The 21457-nt window shown below is 31.5% G+C and overlaps 2 protein-coding genes across 2 annotated transcripts; both read right to left on the bottom strand.

The window, feature by feature from the left end:
- Positions 1-332: 332 nt before the first annotated feature.
- LOC124538550 lies at positions 333-4537 on the bottom strand. Its single transcript, XM_047115637.1, has 3 exons — positions 3941-4537; positions 1944-3094; positions 333-1623 (listed from the first exon to the last, which is right to left on the bottom strand). Exons 1-3 carry the CDS (start codon positions 4110-4112, stop codon positions 715-717), a joined length of 2232 nt encoding a protein of 743 aa, XP_046971593.1. The 5' UTR covers positions 4113-4537; the 3' UTR covers positions 333-714.
- Positions 4538-5158: 621 nt separating this feature from the next.
- LOC124538181 (serine/threonine-protein phosphatase 2A 56 kDa regulatory subunit epsilon isoform) lies at positions 5159-21305 on the bottom strand. The gene is made up of 8 exons (XM_047115139.1): positions 20375-21305; positions 19184-19380; positions 17488-17682; positions 11698-11888; positions 8144-8357; positions 7044-7163; positions 6675-6904; positions 5159-6604 (listed from the first exon to the last, which is right to left on the bottom strand). Exons 1-8 carry the CDS (start codon positions 20511-20513, stop codon positions 6508-6510), a joined length of 1383 nt encoding a protein of 460 aa, XP_046971095.1. The 5' UTR covers positions 20514-21305; the 3' UTR covers positions 5159-6507.
- Between the last annotated feature and the right edge of the window lie 152 nt (positions 21306-21457).

Here is a 21457-nt window from a genome sequence, read left to right as displayed (position 1 = left end):
AAGCAGGTACTGTTTTTAAATACCTTAATTATATTACATTGAAAAAACATCAAGTTCTAAAATATCACTTATAACGACTAATATTTTAATAATGCAAGTTATCAAAAATCTATCTACCTATACAGCTAAAATAAAAAATAAGAATCCTGTTAGGACCATTATAATAACATAGAAATGACACGGTTATAATATTAATAATAAAAACTGATGAAAGAAATTGAATGCAAATTTGCGTCTGCCATTGATGTGCAAGAGGTACTTTACAAACATACATATGGCTATTTTTTAAGCTATTTGTATTATTTCATATTTTTGGTTGAGACTCAAATTTTTTTATAACATGTAAACTGTTTGAATTAGATCTCATACAAGACATCATTTGTTTTAACTTTTAATTATTGTTGAAAATTATATAAATAAACCTTTTACAGTCGGTATTGATGAGTAACTTTAACCGACTATGAATAAATATATCGCAGACTTTCCAGAATAGCATTACTTCTATTTTATCGATAAATATAAGCTACAATTTATTTTAAGTACTACCTGCTTCTATTTAAAATATTATGTATACATATATTTCCTAAGTTGTACATAATACGTTAAAGGCTCAAGAACGCAACCACTAACTACTTGTCACAATAATTAATACTAAGCAGTCATGCCTTGGCCTTAATAGAAGGGAAAGTATTATCACCTGATAATAAGATGTCTTCACTCACCACGGACGACAGATGTGTCATTCCGGGACACCTTTGTTGGTAGAACCACATCGTGACATTCGCCGGAATGAATTAATTTTACGTCATTTTCTACATGATCCGACGGTACGGTTTCATCTATAGTAACAAACGGAGTTACCACGTCCATTTCATCAGAGTTCAGAGACAGAGAATTTAGTTGATTCGTTTTATCATCTGAACTACCTCTATTGTTTTCAATTGCATCTGTTCCAACGTCATTTATCATAGTTGGAATATTATCATCGTTCAATACGTATGTTGGTGCATGAACTTCATTGACATTCAGTGGATGAAGGTCATTTGTAGGTTCACATTTTAAATTATCATTGTCACTATTTATTAAAACTTCCTTAACCGAATCTACATCCTCACTTAATTTTCCACTATTGTTACTGGGAGGTGAAATTGATTGAATAGCATCTTCTCTTTTTAATTGTTTTCGCCTTTCACTTTTATCATAACCTAGGGGATGCAAATTAGTCGAATTAGGAGGACTTCCATCTAAAGACAAATCGATAGAGGTGAGCATACTTTCATCTCTACTCATATAATGACCATCTTCTGGGACAATGTGTATATTTAAAACAGTTTTGTTTTTGCGACCGTCAACATCACCTTCTAAGGAAGTCATAGATTGTGCATCGGAGTCAATTCCCGAAGTACTAGATGCTGTTTTGTTATGATTAAAATTGTTTCTGACTAAAAAACCTCTTACATGGGCTTGTATTATGGTAGCGGCGCTTGATAAAGTGGAAGAATCGTCAGTAGATAAGGATAAGGATTTTTCCTCATTTACTGTTTGTAATACAGTATCCATTCTACTTATTCCTAAGGACCTTCGATCTTTTATTGCATTGTTATTAGACGCAACTTCATCATCCTGCAAGATTGATATTATTTCTATAAAAATCATCAAAGTAAACAACAGACAAGTCACACCGTTTATAATTTAACATATATATGATAATTGAATATTGCTCGTGCTGTAGAAACACTCGGTTTTCATGTCATTTTAAAAATAAGTTAATTTTTTATCTTTAAGTCTTTCGAATGTATTAATATAACTTTGAAAAAATGGCAACTACAATATTAGCTTTCTAATTTGAAAAATGCTTGTTAATAAAAATTGTAACTGTCTGTAGCCAACTTAGATTGCGTGAGAGTTTCAAACTATCTCCATTAGTTGATTAATTTAAATACCTTTTTTTCTTTATCTTCAATCAGCAAATTCATATAAATATTAGTGGAATCGTCAATACTAGAAGTTTTGTTTCTGAAAAGAAATGATCTAAACACTTTCTGTATGGTAACTGCAGCCGTCTCTAAATCCATTGAGCTATTATTAACATTGCCATGTGATTCGCCATACTTGTTTTTTAATTCGCTTTCGGTAGGTTCATCGGAAACTTTATCATTTAGATTATCTTTATTAACTGATTCAGTAATTTCATAGTTATTTCCTTCTGTATCGTTTTCTTTGACTGTTATATCGTTACTTATGTCTTTGTTTATAGAAGTTGAGTTTTCGCCTTCTGTCATTTCTACTATGGTATCTACCTTGTAACTGTTTTCTTCCTCTTCTTGTTTATCTTTTGGGATACTATCATTATTAACACTTAAGCCTTTATGTTCTGCTATATTTATTACCGTGCTAGAGTTTGAAAGTTCATTAAACGCATTATTTGCTTCTTTACAATCAACAGGTTCAGTGTTGTCTTTCAATATATTGGGATGTATTTTGTTGTCATTGATAACGTCTACAACTGTAATGTCATTGTCTTCAATATTTTTAGGCTTAGAGGTATTTAAATAAGATTGTTCGTCGAAATTTGTTGTATCTTTTGAAACATTTCGTTCATTTTGACTATCTAAGCATTTTGACAAATTATCATTATTTTCGTAACAATTTACTTCAGTGCCGTTATCATCAGTCCCTTCATTTTGTTTGATTTCGGAAGACTCTACTTCTATTTTGGTCGGTTTGTCAAGATCAGATTTAAATTGCTTAACGTTTTGCGATTCTTTACTTAGTTCAATGTTGTCTTCTGGTATCAAATCGGATGTTGGAATATTTATTACATTATCAACTTGTTTTGCCCCCACAATGAGTTCATGTTCGATGTTGCCTGTGAGATGGTTTTGTGGAATTTTTACAATATTTTCTTGAATATACTGCTCAGCATCGGTATCATTTTTCTTCACCATATTATCGCTTAGGTATTGTTCATTTTGAACGTGTTGTATTAGCTGCATTTTTTTATCGAACTCATCACGTCGCTGAGCTTCTCTCTTCCTTATCTTTGTAGTAGCTTTCGCGATTTTTTGTTGTAACGTTAGGGTGACTTTCGTTGCTACAATGTAAATTACATTAAATTTACTAAAATAACAAGGGTTTTATTTAATAGGGCTTTGTGCAAGTCTGAGTAGGTATCACCAAATTATAATATATTCTACTGACAAGAAGCATTATATTGTAGTCTTTTGTTCTTAAGGTTGGTGGCGCATTGCAGATGTAAGTAATTATTAAAAATTCTTAAAGCACTAATGTCTATTAGTGAATCAATAGCGGTGGTGACAATTTACCATAAGGTGGGGTATGTGCCAAACTATTTCATAAAAAAATAGGTGATAAGGATTCCAAAAATGAAATATTGATTAATTATTATTGGCAGAGTAAAATTCAACAATGGGAAGATTATAAAATAATGGCATCTTTATAAAAAAATATGATTTCGCCGACTACCAAATGCTCGAGATATATTTAAATGAAGAACTGAGTGCACAAATAAAAGTTTATCCTGTTCAGTAGACAAGGCGGAAGCGATGAGAGAAAACTAATTTCAAATTCTACGAGACTCGGGACTATGAGACTGTCTCTAAACCCAAGCCCTTCTTAAATCCAGGCTAATATTGAATCATCTTTTTGGTCATTAATGTACAACTTTATAAGTTAGCTACAAGACCAACGAGGCAAGTGAATATAGCTCACTCCGAGAGTTGTATATTCTAATCCAGCTGTCTTTGTAAATCATATTTTTGACCAGTTTATTTAATTCCTACAAGCTAACGTGAAATACAACAATTAATAATATATTTTTATAGTTATAATCGGTTATATAGAATTTGAGTTATCAAATAAAATTATAAAAAAAAGTTGGATCAGTACAATAACAATAAATAGTGAAATGTGTACTTACTTGGTCCATCTCTTATTTGTAGTAACTTGTGCATGTGCTCAGCGCAAAACTCATAAACTTCAGTTGGATTATTTTTGAGGACTTCTCTCGCAAGTCCTTCCATCAACTCCACAAGACCAGGAGGCATTTTTGGTACAGGAGTGGCATAAACGCGTGAACTTCTGGTATTCATCTATAAGGTAAATTTAAATATTCTTAAAATATATTTTTTTATCAATATGAAGTCGTGTAATTAATATAGATACTTACCTTTCACACGAGATCTCTTGAATGATTCTTATTTATCGTAAACTTTTAATTTTCATTGTGTATTATATGAATATGTATTTTATGATACAATAATACATGAATAAATTTAATTTTAATCACTTACCTTGATTTCAAACGTGGTCGCCGTAATGCAGAGGTAACTGTATTGTACGTCGACCAAGGTGTATGTACGGTCGGTAGCTATGGCAATGCGATTATGTAAATCTTGATTTTATCGCTAGTATTGATCCTATTTGGCGCAAGTACCATGTACGTAATCAATTTTGTAACAAGTCTCAACAAAATATTATATATAATGTGGTGCCAATATTTTTAGTAATCTTTATTATATAAATTAATCAAAATATATCTTATATTCTATAACAGCCGAGGTTTAATTTTACTATTTTAAAATAAATGAAATTCTTCAGCATTTATGTGTAATACATATCAATATATATATCGTAAATTAGTATTTTTTCCCATTTACTACTATACTCCTTAGTCCTTTTTCTAAATAATAATTTTAAATATTACATACTTGTAATTTTTTTATTACTTATTAGTTTCTTTCAATTTAAACATGTGGTCATTGTAAATATATTAAATTACTAGTGATATCAAATTGCGCTAGGATCAATTTTTACAATGTTGTCGAATATGAAAATTTATACTTTGTTGCAGTTATTATATTTGCATGTAATAGTATTTATTTTATAAAGTACTTCTATCATTCGTTTTCATACGAAGGAGCTATTATTGGTAGTCAAAACTTCACTTCAAAATATAATCATTTAATTCAAGGTTATATAAGTAACTAAATTACTCTAGGTTTTTTTTATATATTTTCCATATTTATTAATCACATATATATTAAAAGTGATTTTATTATCTGTATTATTCATTAAGGATTTAGGGATTAGGATATTTTATATGCTATACAATTCATGGATCAAATAAAAACGAAAATAAGAAAAATGCAAGCTCAAGTAAGCTCAGCACTAATGGTTACGAATTAGTTTTATTTCTTTACAGATTTGTGGTACAACTGGTACAAGAATTATCAAAATTTTCATAATATTTGTTTTTTTTTTTTTATTTACCCAAGTACACATATTTTACAACACAATTATTGTTTATGTTTAACCTAAATAATCGATATTCATAAAAATAAATTTCCATTAAAAGAAAATAGATTATTATATCCGTTATTCGAATGTAAATTCGAACGTAAATGAAAAACTAAGTAATGTGAAAATGACTTGTATATTTGTTTGCAGTTAGCTCGTAACGAGTAGGACGTGAGGAGAGGCCGAGCCGCCGCGCCTACGCTTACATTTACTTAAACAATTCAATTCATGTGAGTCAACTTCTTTATTTCCATACTGTGTACTATAATAGTAATTTATATATAAGATCATATAATTTTTGTAATGTTAATACATTTTACATAACAAACATCTCCATAGTGTACATACATACATACGCACGTGCTGGCGTGTCGTACATACTATATACAGAGGCGGGCGGGCACCGTCCGCGCTGCTCTACAGTGATCATAGAAAAATTAATGGCTACAGCAATATCATACAAATGAATGACTATTTTCTTAAAATTATCATATCTACTTCGACATCGTTCTACTCCAATATGATTCACTTACCTTTTTAGTTTTGATCGTGCCGAACGCATGTAACATTCATAGTCTCCAGTTCGCATCATCGGTCCCGCAGCTATGTATAAAAATCACACTGCCATAAATTTATAATAAATAAATGCCTATTTACACTATGTATCTATACAAAATGATAGTACGACAAAATTACCATTAGTAGCCAGCATCTAGTTAAACCAAAATTCGACAGAACGACTACGGGCGGGCCGGAGCGGCAGCCGGGCCCGCGCACTAAACAAATTACATCTTCGAATTTCACTATTAATTTTTTTTTGTACAATCATTTTCAGCCGAAAGCCGGGTGCCCGATAAATACAATCATCGGTGTTTCGAAATGCGATACAATCGATCATGCATCAATAATACATACAACTTTTAACTTATCGAACGATTTAACAATATTAAAAAAAAATCCTAAAGTAATCTAGTATCCTACGTAAACGAATATAAAATACTAGTACAACAATGACGGTGCATTCGGGACGCGGAACTCGGAGCGGTCGGAGACGTCGGCGGATCCACCCGAACGAACGAATCATTAGAGGTATAAAAAATTAATAACGTCATTAACAAAAATGTAATCGCATTGAAAATATGTAACATAGGTGAAATGAAACCGCATGTCTGGCCGCCGCGCGCCGCATCACTTGGCCACGCCCGCCGCCTGGCGCTTGTGGCTGATCTCCATTTCGCCCAGCCGCTTCCACAGCTCGTCGCGCTCCTTCTCGCGCTTCTTCTCTCTGCGGACAAACCAAAGCTTAGTACCTCCCCACTCCCCACTCCCCCCCCCCCCCCCCCCCCCCTACTCACTTCTGCCGTTCCGCCTTGTAACTCGCAGTGAGCTCGTCGAACAGTTTCGAGTTCATCTCCATGAAGGTCTTGAGCACGTTGTACACGAGCGTCACTATGGTCTGGTTCCAATGCTCCTTGCTCATCCTATACAGCGCGGGGAACATTATTGGCATTATCACTTGGTTGTTTTCTTCCATGAGTGATAGTATATATTCGTTGTTCCAATAGTAGAGTGCTCTTTCGGCCACCTGGAACAATATTTTACACACATTTTATAAAACGAGTGAGAAACGTTACTTGTATTTATTTATACTTAACATGTAATTAACAGCACAGACTAAAAATTAAAAAATATAATAATATAGTAAATATAAACGCATTAATCACCTGGAAATGTGGACTAGACACACATTTTGCTATTTGCCTAAACAGTGGCTCTTGGATTTTAGCAAATTGTGCTGGTTCAATAACGTCCAAAATCTCTTCGATTTCACCAAGGAACATGACCTGAAATTGAAAAATTACAAATGTTAAGACAGTATATTTTATACTCTATTTCAAATTTCATTATAGCTTTGGGGAAATTGATATTGTGAAATAATAATAAAAACAGATTAATTAATAAAAAACACGGTTTAGTGGCTTTGGTTAAAATTTCTTACAGTGGCAATCTATTTGGACGGGTGCATCTTGTACCCATTTGCCTGACTGCCTAATATACATATATATGTATTTAAAAAAAAAATTCATCTAAAGTGACTTAAACACTACACTATATTATTCCACACCAAATATTAAATTCCATGAACACATGGCGCAAATATGTGTACACGTCACACTACGAGTGCAATGACAATTTTTTTAAATTATTTCCATGACGTGTACAAATTGTTACAAAACGTCAACGTGGTTGGAACTGAATATGTTACAAGCATAGACGAACATTTCTAGAACAAACGGCTTCGCCAGTGTTAATGATAATGACAGTAGTCTTTTACACAAAACGAAAATTATTTTAATTTGTGTGTAAATATATATAAATATGTATTAAAAAATGTGTATCTTAAAAATAACCGACAAATATATAAATAAGAAATAGCAGTACTCTAAGCGAACTGAGAGCTGAGATGGCCAAGTGGTTAGAACGCGTGCATCTTAACCAATGATTGCGGGTTCAAAACCAAGGCAAGCACCGCTATATATATGTGCTTAATTTGTGTTTATAATTCATCTCGTGCTCGGCGGTGAAGGAAAACATCGTGAGGAAACCTGCATGTGACTAATTTCATCGAAATTCTGCCACATGTGCATTCCACCAACCCGCATTGGAACAGCGTGGTGGAATATGTTCCAAACCCTCTCCTTAATGGAAGAGGAGGCCTTATCTCAGCAGTGGGAAGCGAACTGCTACTCGCAGATGAGTAGGCGGCCCGTGTATTCCGTATAGCCACAGTCTCGTTGATTCAAGTGTAAGGGTGCATACAGACCTCTTTCTGCGAGCAGGTCTTGGGCCAGAACTTGAGTAGTCCGCGCACAACGGGCTCGGTGAGCGTGGCGTCCTTCTCGAGGAACTGCACGACGCAGTAGGCGAGCTGCGCGTGGTACAGCGACAGGCACTTCACCTTGTGCAGCGGCAGCAGCACCTTCACCAGGAACTGTTTGTGCTCGCTCTTCAGCGGCAGAGCGAACCCGTTTATTATACTGAAAATTACCAAGTTTATTTATTTTGTTAACATAAGAATTAACAACATTAAATGCTTAAATATATATATACAAAAATATGAACTAAAACTAGTTACTGTATAAATCTTGACCGAAGTTAATTTTAGACATTTTAATATTATAAAAACAAAAAATAAACAATTGAATACCCGTTACCACGAACGCTGTAAAGTGCTCGAAACGTCGGCATGTCAAAAATAATTTACACACACAATTACAATTGAATATCTTACAAGTAACTCTCATGAGAATATTTTTTTAAACTATTCAATATAATATATATCATTGAATTAACGTTACGTACAGACGAATTCTGAACGTGTTTCAAGAAGACTACTGCATCATCGACACCATCGAGGAGTTGAAACTTTGTAAAGTCGTTTTTAATATGAGCCCAGAAATTGGTAATAATATATGTCATAGTATTAAAATTCTCAAATAATAGAATTCCAGTTAATGTATCAGGTGTATCCTAATTGTATTGTATTCCATCAGTATCCACAGATAAGTAATCTACTAATATAATAACAGTATGTTTATCTCCACAACAGAGCCAATTGTATTTCAATTTTACATATTGGTATAGCTTCGGAAATATGTGGACAGAATCATGGGGAACTAGTTTCTATAAAAGAGATTATTTAATATATTATGGGTAATGTCTTTTTCTATCAGCAGTCTTAATATAGAAAAATATATCAATATGTAATTATAAGTCACATGCGAACCAAATTCATTTCGAATTTATTTTTATTTAATTTTAATTAACAGGTCGGATAATAATTGTATAAAAGATAACATTAAGTAGTTGAAAAAAAAATTGTAATCATGTCTAAGGTAGCCAACACAACAGTAGCGATGTCAAGTTCTTTGTAATTTCCTCGTATTTAGTCCTCCTCTTTATGTATACGAAAAGTTCCAAATGTAAAAACTCACAGCATACAAGCTAATCTATTTATATCGCTGTATGTATCCAAAACGTAAAGATGAAAATGTTTCGAGCTATTTTCACTCCATTCTAACATGTAGGTAAATTGATTTGTAATCATGATTGGAGATATCATAGAAAATAGATTTAAAAACATGCAGTCTTGACATTGTACGCGTTTAGCTTGTTTATGTCAGTATTCTATGCGAACTGCGAAGCGAAAGAGTCTAGATGTACCTTGAAAGATTAGATAGATGCAATGCTCTTTAAAGTCGATATGGAGTGCACTTATAATTGCAGTTTCATATATTCTTTAATATACAAAGGAAACATAACGAAAAATAATTTCAAATTAAAATAATAAAGAAATTAATTAGTAAAGAGAAACGGTAATTATAATACAGGTTGAATGAATGAATGAATGAATGATTAGCGTGACGAGTCCAATACGTATAGGCTGTGGAAGTATACATACATTAAATTTACGTATTTTAACGATTTGCTAATAACTCAGATACATTGTGGACTAAGAGTTTATGATTAATTTATCTTTTTTTATAATAGCAACACTTACAATTGACTAAACTTTTTCATTTTATTTGGACTGAAATTTCGATAATGGTTTTGTCTAGACGCCATTTTTTGCAGATCCTTAGTGAATATCATAGATTAATCAACCTCTTGACCAATGACATCACATCAATTTACTATCAAATGTTGTTTTTGTGGCTTTTCTCCTCTTTTGGTTTGAAAAGTGTATATGAGGTAAGATGGATTAATTTCATAAAGTCTGTAGATAAGCCGTTGAACTATAAAAGGTTCATGTCAAGTTTCAGATCTTCAGATAAGATATAATACTATATAAGTTTAATTGTGTACATTATATATAGAATCTACATCCGAACCGGTCGTAACTTAACATTTAATATAATCTAATCTAAAAATTTGATTTAAAGCATTGACATTATTATATTTTGATTATGTATTTATATGAACATATGACTATGCATACAATCAAATTAGGTAAGAAAATCTTTATTATGACGTAGTATATTAGTTCGCGAATGTTATTAACATTATTAAGGTGTATAATCATTTAATTGCATAATTAGATCAATGTCAAGAGTCAGAAACGTAGGCTTAATTAACATTTCAGAAACAGATAAATGTAGATATGGATATAACAAACGTATTTTTGTCAAATTTATAAAGTACTACCTGCCCGCCCCGACTTCGTACGGTCTACAAGTTACCCCTATAATTTACAATTAAAGATAAAATTTTCCAAAAATACTTTCATAGTGAGCTTCTGCGTCGATAGAATGCTATATTTTAAGGCTACTTGATCTGTAGTTTCATAGTTCATACCTCATATGTGAGCTAACTTTAAATGGTTTTTAAACCGAGACAACTAAACCAAATGTCTAAGTCTGCGTCCTTTTAAAACAAAAAAAAACAATCGAGGTAGCTTCTGAATTGGTGAAGATTGTTTTAATATTAGACAATGTATAATCAAAAAAGTTCACCGCATAATTTCTCAAGTTTGGGATTGTAATACACTTTAAATTAAATAATTTGACTTTAAAACATACATACGTCTTAAACGATGATCGCGTGTTCCCAGGTGAGCACCACGGAACTTTCATGTATTATTTCACTTAATTTGTATATATAATTGCATCTCATGCTCGGCAGTAAAGGAAAACTTTGTGAGGAAACCTGCATGTGTCTAATTTCAACGAAATTTTACCACATGAATTAATGTGGGTTACATTGGAACAGAGTGGTAGAAAACTCCCCTAACCTTTTCCCCAAAAAGGGAGAGGAGCCCTTAGCCCAACAGTGGGAAATCTCCTGTAGATTTCCCACTGTTACGTTTCGTTACTGTTCTTTTCTATTCAAACGAACTCGATTTTCTAATATAAATTTTTCCAGTATTTTCGTTCAGATATGATTGTGTTGTTGGTTAAAATTTGTCATCCAAAGTTCATAAATTTTGCATAACTCTTAGCTCGTTCAAACTTAACACAAGTGGTGCGGTAGATTTGGATTTCAAATTATGCAGTTATGCAAAGTTATTCTTTTTGGCAATTCATTCCTACCTCGTGTAGCTCAGTTCAGTTATTAAAGTATACAATAATCCTTATTAAATTTTCTACTAGACCAAAATGTAAATTGTTAACAGCGCTGTAATAGATGTTAGAGATCAGAAAAAAACCAGATTAGAAACGGTGTTTTTAAGTCGATACAATTCTTTTCACAATATTTTACATTTTGTACTACATAAAAAAATTATTAAAATCATAGTAAGTAATTTCAGTTCACCTCTGCTAGTGCTTAATATAAAAAATAATAAAGTAAATGGAGATATTTAGTGAAAAGCAAACTCACCTTCCCAATATTTCAAGTAATTCACCAACGCCATTAAAATGTTCAGTTTCATAGACGAATCTTAGGAAAATGTTGTTAATCTGTTTTCGTATGAAGGCTCGCAGACCCAAGAACTTGCCGTAGATGCGGTGGAGTACGGTCTTGAGGAAGTCGCGCTCACGGGGGTCCTCAGAGTCGAACAAATCTAAAAGCTGTAACACAATGTTATTAGGTTAGATATATTTATGGCATTTTACTTCATTATATAACAATCAAGATTGCTATTATGTTTGTATTTTATAATAATTTATCAGACGGCGATAAAAAATAGGTAAGTTAAGTGCGCTAAAGGTAAATTCTTATTACGGTTAAGATCCGGTTTGAAGTGTGTGTAAGCCTCCCTAATAGCGATTACAATTAATGACATATTACGATCTGGCCATGGAGTATCAGCCTGCGAATTTCCCACTGCTGGGATAAGGCCTCCTCTTCCATTAAGGAGAGGGTTTGGAACATACTGGCCATGGAAGAAATGTTTAATATTACAAACAGTGCCAATGTCTATTGTCGTTAACCAATTGCTATCTGATGGTCCATTTGCCATTAGAGAGCAATTAATTACTCAAGCTATTTTAAACAAAAAAGAATCAATATTATTACTGATTCTAGATTAAAGTTACTCATAGATAACACGTTGTCAAACATCGAATAGTATTCAGTTTTAAATTATGAATGTAGTAAGTACACCACATGCAAAACCGCAACCATTTCAATATATATGAGCAACTGAATAATTACATAATCTTACAAAACGACTTAATAACAAACAAAACCAAACCACATACATCGTAGTAGCACACTCTACATATTAAGATTATCTTAATTAGCAACTCCTATTAAATCATTTTTGATGACTTTTAATTATATTAATGAGTTTAATAAAAAAAAAAATATTTCAATTGAATGCTCAAAATTTTTATAATTTCTAAATTTTCAAATAATTCCAATTTAAGAAAATTCATACAACGATCTTCACGATTAGTGTTCGAATGAACAGCGTCTGTCATTGTGACTAATTGTAACTAAACTTGCTCCTGACAGGGTCCGGAATACGAATCAAACGATGCTGTATTCTTATGATGTATGACTAACTGCGTTAATATTCTCCGTGTATCGGTAAACTATCTACACACCTACATAACAGCCTTGTATTTTTTTCTCTCATTTAATACGACAGGTTTTTACATAATAGGAATGCAATTCTAAAAGAACACAACGTATCTCAGTCGTGAAATATTGATAGCGACTTACATCGATACGCTGTTTTTACGCGTGTTTCCTTTACTTTAAATTCTACACTTACTATAGTCAATATCGTGTATAACTTTTTGAAATTTCGTAATCGTTTTTTACGGTATTTTTCGAGTGTGTTCTTACGCGATGTTAAATATTTTATTACGTATTTATATGAAATAATATGCAATACATATTTATATTAGTTACCAGTAATAGTTACTACTGAAATGTTCCATACAATGTTTACAGCAGCGGCGAAAGGTTAGATAGTGTAGATTTATACGTGATTAAACATGTATAGAACGAAATAATTAAAATGTAAACAGTATTCCATAACGATACTTCATTTCATTCTACAATCAAACGATCAGATTTAATCTCCAGTATCGAATTGTATTGTAAACAAAAACAATTATGAATTTTAAACTATAAACTGTTTTCGACGAATGAATAATACAACTACGTCGTCCATATACAATCAAAACAAAAAAATTCGAGGCTCGAGTGACAGAGTGAAATTGGCAAATTAATTATTAAAACAAATTTATTTATCTTTATCGCCACTTAACGCTCCAGTACTGTTTTATTCCTGTTTATTTACGATATGATATATTTATTAATTTTAGTTTTGTCTCGCTTTACTACAGATATTAATTACTGAGCATGGTTTTACCCGCATCCCTGCTTAACCCCTTAGGTCGCAACGATGATAAATAGCCTGTAACATACCCCGAAATTACGGCTATAAAACGCAAAAACATTTTTAAAGTAGTAAGAGTTCAAATATTAGCGAGTTTAACAACCAGAAACTTTACATTTATTAATGTTTTTTTTTTATGTTATAGGGGCAAACGAGCAGGAGGCTCACCCGATGGAAAGTGATTACCACCGGCCATGGACATCTGCAACACCGGCCTTATGTAAATGTAAACTAATATTATAAATACGTATTATTAAACTCAAAGTTACTTAACTTTTACTTATACTCTTGAAACGCTGAATTGATTTAGATGGTATTTGGTGATAGTTAACTTTCAATCCCAGAATGGGTTGTTAAATGTGAGGTGACGGTTTTTGAGCTTTTTGGGAGACAATGATTTTTAAATTCCGAACGTGCAAACCGTAAGTTCTATTCTAGTAAGTATATGATAAATAGAGAAGTTATCAAATTATAAAGCTTTTTTTTTATACGCGGTACCCTAAAAATACACTTGTACCGTATTGAAAAAATAATGTATTTATTTGATCTCCTTGTATCACGATAGATTCGTGATCACGATACATTGTATAAATGGGTCAACGCTTCGAGGCAGGAAGTTGAGGGCAATATTATTATTACATATTACAAACAACCCAATAACATTAACCTCGTTGTCTTCGCAATTATCGATTGGCGTTAGAAAAAAAAAACATTAAAAAGGCATGCAATTAATAACTAATAGCTTTGACATTTGATGATGCAAGTTTGGTAAATAGTAGATAGTAATTAAAAATCTATATGTAATTTTAAAAATGTGAAAATAACTGTCTGTCTGTCGCTATTCCACTACCAAACCAAAGAACTGAATAGGATGACATTTATTATGAAGCAACCTTGAACTCTAAGGAAAGGACATGGGCTACTTTTTTGCCTAACAGGTATCAACCAACATCTAAAAGACGAGCGAAGCCGCGGCAACAAGTAAGGGACTTAACAGCATACTTGGTGGTAGGGTTTATGCAAGCCAGTCTGTATAGACACCTACCACTCTTCAAATATTCTATAGCATACGAATACTTAGTATTGTTGTGTTCCAGTTTGAAGGGTGAGTAAGTGAGTGTAATTGCAGGCACAAGGGACACAACTTCTATGCCTCCCAGGGGAGGTTCGCGAGTTGGCGGAGTATGGAATGGTTAATATTTCAGAGCCATTGTCTATGGGCGGCGGCTGTCTACTTCAAATAAAAAAAAGTATTTTCTTGTACCGAGACAAAGTTTTCCAAATTACCTACTTCTAACTTCATCATTTGATTCATTTGGTCATCAAATTCTTAGGTACGCGTACTATGATTACGATTTAATTAAAATGTAGGTCAATGGATTTAAATCATTCAACGTATTGACTGAGCGAGGCAAGATCTACTTATTATACGTTCAGACAACATTGACTTGTATGGTAAAGATATATGAATACTTTAGAAACTGTTCTTGTATAAACAGGTAACGTCGCGCAGGAAAATAAAAATATATTATCAGTTTTACGAAAATGTAGAACCTAACATCGTCTTATGAGATTTTCTGAGCAGAAGACTATTTAGTGGTAATACAGATATATTTACCCAATACGCGATCGCGATATCGAATCCAGAACTGAATGCTTAGTAACCGAACAGGCTAATCACTACATCAACGAGACATTTACAGATATATCATAAAATTATCATTACGGCAGTACAAGTCAAATTTTCTTAGATAATAATTCTACTTAATTCCAAAACGCCATAACATTTCCTATTTCGTATTCAATTTTAGTTTTGAAGGTAATCTGCAAGTATTATTTTTTAGTTTTTACCTATGCATTAGAATGGATCACTAATCCTGCTTGAAGACCGATTCATATAAAACCGTACTATTTCGACAAAACATAATTACAGAATATTTTTTTTTTACAAATGAGAGAGATATGTAAGTACATTTATTATTTTTTATAACAAAAAGTATTTAGAAGTAAAAACGTTCATAAAAAATGTGTTTTTTGTTATAATATTTTTTTTGTATTTGATTTTGCTTGAATAACACTTAAAAACTATTCTAAAGAAACGTATTTTTTAATAATATAATTTCAATGGTGACACTTTATCAAATGTCTCGGTTTAGCTAAATCATACAACTGATATACATATAAATAGTTATGTGTGTAGCGCATAATTATATCTGATCCAATGAATGCGACCGACACGTCGTATAAATACCTATCCAAAGAAATATAACGAGTCGAGGTGACCCCGGGGAATAAATATGAACGGGGAACTTTACAGGGTTGCCGGTTCAGATCTGACCTAGGAAATATATATAATGTAAAAGTGGAGGAAAACATTGAGTTAAGGATATTTAAAAAAATACAATCTGTATTAATATTATAAATGTTAAAGTAACTCTGTCGGTCTGTCTGTCTGACGCTTTTTCACGACCAAACCACTGAGACGAATTTGATGAAATTTGGTATGAAGCAAATATGAACTCCGAGAATGGACATAGGCTGCTTTTTTTGCCTAACACAAGCAATACTCAAAAGATGAGTGAAGCCGCGTGTTACTACTAGTACAAACGTGTACATTCCTACTAGCTAGTAATACTCGATATCATATAATATTAATAATCCTTTAAAAAAAAGCCATAAAATTGTTACTTTTTTCCCTATGCTATAAAAACGCATAATCAATAACAACAAATATATTGAAGTTACATTTTCCTTTAAAGTCCATGTAATCTGTATGTGAACAAATTATAATAATTTAACAACCTTGTCGGCTATAACTATAACTCAACAGTAATTAAGATTTAGACAAATGAAATCATCATCGATCGACTTGTGACTTTTTAATATTAATAATTAAGACCAAAAGCGAAGAACTTTTTATAATTAGTTCACGCAATGGTTATTATAAGCCATGAGCGTGGTCTTCAGTAAATAATATTGCTATATTTTAGTAACAAATATAACATATACCTAATATTAATAATTAAATTAACATTTATTCATATGACCATATTGTGGTAGCTACAACATAATTTCTTACAGAGCTTTGTACATGGTAACTATTTTGTCACTGGTATTTCTCCCAGCTTAATTAAAAATGTTTTATATATTCTGATAATTCGTCTATTATTTATATTTGTAAAAATAGAATGCGAAGGAATTATGTCTCATGACGTTACTACCAAGTATAACCTTCGTCAATAACGAAAATATTTATGAATGGCATGATCTAACGCTATTTCACTCGCACCCTACTTTCATCTCTATTGCACACATAACTATTAGAAGAAAAAAGTCTGCGAACGTAAATAAGATTCTATTTAAATATGTGTTATAATTAATTTATATTACTAACTATTTCGACAGAACTAAAACAAGCCTAAATTATTACATGATTATTATATGTCATAAATTTCTTATTATTTTACTACTTTTTACTGAAAACTTTGAACTGAAATTAATAAACTGAACAGATCTGTGATGTTTATACTACTATAGTATCCCTAAATTACAGTCTATCACATACTCATAAACTCAAGGCACAGTTATAAATTGACACTTTCTCTTATTTACAAATATTTTGACCTAATTATTTCCTCGTTATAATTATACTTCTTTGTTTTTTAATAGGAATGAATGGCCAGATGTAAAAAGATTACGAACTCTTCGGCTGGTAAAATAAATTTTGAAAATCGAATTACATAATTTACCTTATTATTAAAATCGTATAAAGTATTGTAACACCTCTTACATTATTGAAATAAAAAAAAAATTACCTGCAAAACAAATTTCTGGTCGATGACCTTCTTGCCGATTATGGGCTGAAAGTCAGATGACTCGAGGAAGCGCAGGAAGAACTCGTAAACTAGCTGGAGGTGTGGCCACGAAGCCTCCAGCGTCGGGTCATCTTCCTCCGGATCGAAATCGGGATTTTCACTCGGCGGCAAAGTCCGGAATAAGTTAGCCGATATCTGTTGACAACATCATCGGGGTCAGTGCATTATGTTCAACTTTATAACATAGCAAGAACATTAAATTGACAGATTGTTTCGACTGATTTTATACGAATTGATGATGTGGTAAACATCCATTTACGGTTGGATATATTGTGCAGTTGGCTCTTAAAGCGTTAAGATAGTCTGATATATAATTTTAAGTTTACTGTTGTATATTGTGTACCAAATATAATAAATAAATTCATTAAATTTAATTAAAAATTATGACAAACTAGTTTAAATATTAACCATATGCTCGATGTAGGAAGAAAACATTGCAAATAAACACACAGGTATTGATGGATTTTGCTACATGTAATCCAAACAAAGATGACCACACAAGATGTCACACTATGACCCTTAAAAAGATGAAGAGGCTTTTTCTGAAGTTTTAGATGAGAAACAAATTTTATAACTCATATGTCAATGGATTTTTAAGATAGGATATATTCATATTAGTATGTATTATAATTCCATTAAATATTATTTTTATCTTATTTGTATTAAAAGTACACAATGTAGCTTACTATTAATAAGTATTTAATTTTATAATTAAATATTTACAAAATAGACAAATTAAAAGCTTGTAATTTCTGTAGTCACATGAGATCAATGTTAATCTGTCACTGAGTAATAAATATTAGTAACATTGTTGTGAGGAACAAAAGTGATAAAAGATAGAAGACAACATCTGACATTTTGTAATTACTAATTCTAATTTTACCATTCTAAATTTGTTATGTACAAATTGCTACATTACCAAATTACAATTTTTAATTTATATAATAATACTAACACTGCATCCATATTTTCAATGCATTGTTGTTTGATTATTAAAACCTTATATTTTCACTGTTTAAAGAGTGAGTTTATACTAATTATTATAGTCATATGTTAAAAAATAAATATTCAACAGATAGTATCAATCTTTTGTCATTTATATTTCAACAAGATGAATATGCTAATAGAGAACAACATACTTTAGTGCCAGCCTGTAAGCCCTTCTCTCTTGTTAAGGTTCAGACTCCAAACCATACTACATCTGTCAAGTACAACTTAAGTTCACCGAACCTATTTAGTGAACCATCGTTTAAAAATGCATATTTCTAACAGTCAATTTATATTGATTAATAAAAATTTAACCCTAGACTACAATCATAACACACATAATTGTTGATAAACAAGTCTATTAACCAAATTAGAAGCAGATATAAGTGCCTGTTAAGAAACACTTACTATACTCATACCTACACAACTATGACTATTAATTTTCAATTAAGTTTATTGATAAAAATGGACCTTTAAACATAAGAAAATCCTTAATCACTTCCATTGGCAAATAATTTATATTACTCTAACACAAAAATAAAATATAAATTTAATTTGTTTATCATGTAAATAAAGTTACCTATCAAATAAATGTACAACCCAATTAAAAAAATCATAAACATACTTATGAATATTTTTCAATAATTACCATTTTTATGATCTCTGGATAAAAAGGTTCAGTGAGTACTCCACTACCAGGAGTGATGTACTCTACAAGCTCATTGAGTGTGGCACGCTTGATCTCTTTCCCCTTCACGTCAGCAACAGGATCCATAAAATCAAAAGCAACACAGCATTGCCGCAGTTTGCGAATAAATAGCTCTTCTTGTTCACTGCTTGGAACATCTGAAGGATAAAACAAGATTTTCATTATAGAAGTGTACAATAAATTATCTTGAAAAGTATAAGTCATCATAATTTACATAACAATTGGAATATTTTTAACATATTCTACAGATATTCATAATTCATATTTTCTAATCACACTTTGTAAAGGAATTATATGTTATAATTAATGTATTATTTAATAATAAACATGGTCAAATCAAAACAAATGAGATGACAGATATGAATAATTGCTAATATAACTAGAAATAGAGATATATGGATGAGAAAATGAATACAGCAAAAAAAAAAAAACAAAATTAAGAGAAGGATTAAATAATTGTAAATATATAATAATATCTGAAGCATTGGCATTTTTCATTAATTTATAATTCTGGGTTTCACTAAAATTCAAGTATCTGTACACAACAGTATATTGAGTTTAACTTGAAATTAACATGTTATTAAGATTACTATGTGTGACCTATATTTTAACGTACGATAGGTATTGTTGTCAAGTGTTTCATCTTTGCTTTGTATATTTAAAGAAAAGAAAATATAAGCTTTGATTGATGTTTAACATAGACTTAAAATGAAAACAAAAAATAAATAAAAAATACCACAACAATTTTAAAACAATTGGTTTTATCATATGTAAAATTAAATAGATTTTTAGTTGTTAGTTAATTTTTTTTAAATTTGTCAACCACTGATCAGACCTTCTCATAAAAATACTAATAAATAAATAAAGAACAATGATAATTTTGTTATATTTCATATTTATGATACATGTTAAAACTAACTCTGATATTAAAAATATTATTAATCCATATTTTATAACCTAACTACTAAAAGAAAAATATTTTTTTTTTTTATCATATTCTAAGTAGACTAAGTCTTATAAGGAGTAAATATGTTACACAAATTAAAAAAAATAAACATATCAGTAAATATCATTTAACCTATTTTTGTCAATCAAGAACTGACATTGGTTATGGTGAAGTGATTTACAAACCTTTTAAAAGGGGCAATGCCTGTAGCTCTACGTCCTGCGTGTTGCGGTAACGCGAGGATCCTTGGGACTTCTTGGTCTTTTTCTTCATCGATCGCTTGGCAAAAGGGTCAATCCTATCCACAAACGTTCCCGAAGACATTTTGCTAATATAAAAGTATCCGAAATGACAATAGGTCGAGAACAATCAATGCAAAACTTGTTTTGATTCGGATAGATTCATGATCCAGCTCAATCTACGAATCAAACGCGCACTTGGGGTAAAGTCGCAGCAAAATATTAGAGCCTAAATAAACATTCCTTCGTCACACATGACGGTAATGGAGTGGTCACACTCAGGCCATATTTTAATACACTAAGATTCCACAAGTTACGTAATTTTAAAACGTCTTTATCACAAATACGACACAATAACAAAATAGAATATGTCCATTCACAAAATTAAGTTTTATTTTCTGAGGCGTGTCACTAATACCTGAAGGCAGAAGTCACATATACATACAAGCCTCGTGTAATATCAGCCGGTCAGTCGATGACAATTTAATTTCCCCACAATAATCGTTGAAATATTTAAAGATTTCGAAAAATTAACACGAAAAACGTCAAAATCAATCAAGTATTGTCCTTCTTAGAGTAGTAGAAAACTAAAACGGCGATGACACAGAGCAAATTTTTAACACCAAAAATCTATCACCGTATTCTCGCCATCGCTCACCATCCGTTTCGATTCAGACAGTGAAACAAGACGCATTTTAATGTTAGGCACGAGAATATTTAGATAGTTTACACTTTCACAAGAAAAAAATATTTATTTCTGCGACTTTTTCCACTAGGACAAACGATCAATTTACAAAAGCTATCTAGCTAAAAGATAATCATCACTCGTTTTGCTGTGAAAACGCCAGCACTCAAAAGTACCTATTTCTGAAAATAGATGGAGATATAAAAATGTTCCGATAGACAACTGAAGTACTCTCAATACTAATCTTTTAAAGGAAAAAAGCTTGAGTATTGAAATGCTATAAATAATGCATAATTTTAATTAATAAGACAATTTATAAAAATGTTTTTCTTAATAATTAACAA

This window comes from Vanessa cardui, chromosome 20, assembly GCF_905220365.1.
Source record: "Vanessa cardui chromosome 20, ilVanCard2.1, whole genome shotgun sequence".
In the NCBI taxonomy this organism is placed as follows: Eukaryota; Metazoa; Arthropoda; class Insecta; order Lepidoptera; family Nymphalidae; genus Vanessa; species Vanessa cardui.
This window is presented reverse-complemented; position numbering and strand designations above follow the sequence as displayed.

What these genes read in the sequence shown, in the direction of transcription:
- LOC124538550 (XM_047115637.1), bottom strand. Translation starts at nt 4,112, where the DNA reads ATGAATACCAGAAGTTCACGCGTTTATGCCACTCCTGTACCAAAAATG. An exon ending in ACAAATAAGAGATGGACCAA is followed by an intron (nt 3,095 to 3,940) that starts GTAAGTACACAT and finishes TTTACATTGTAG; the next exon opens with CAACGAAAGTCACCCTAACG. An exon ending in TTGAAGATAAAGAAAAAAAG is followed by an intron (nt 1,624 to 1,943) that starts GTATTTAAATTA and finishes TCAATCTTGCAG; the next exon opens with GATGATGAAGTTGCGTCTAA.
- LOC124538181 (XM_047115139.1), bottom strand. Translation starts at nt 20,513, where the DNA reads ATGTCTTCGGGAACGTTTGTGGATAGGATTGACCCTTTTGCCAAGCGA. An exon ending in GGCATTGCCCCTTTTAAAAG is followed by an intron (nt 19,381 to 20,374) that starts GTTTGTAAATCA and finishes TTTATCCTTCAG; the next exon opens with ATGTTCCAAGCAGTGAACAA. An exon ending in ATCCAGAGATCATAAAAATG is followed by an intron (nt 17,683 to 19,183) that starts GTAATTATTGAA and finishes TGTTGTCAACAG; the next exon opens with ATATCGGCTAACTTATTCCG.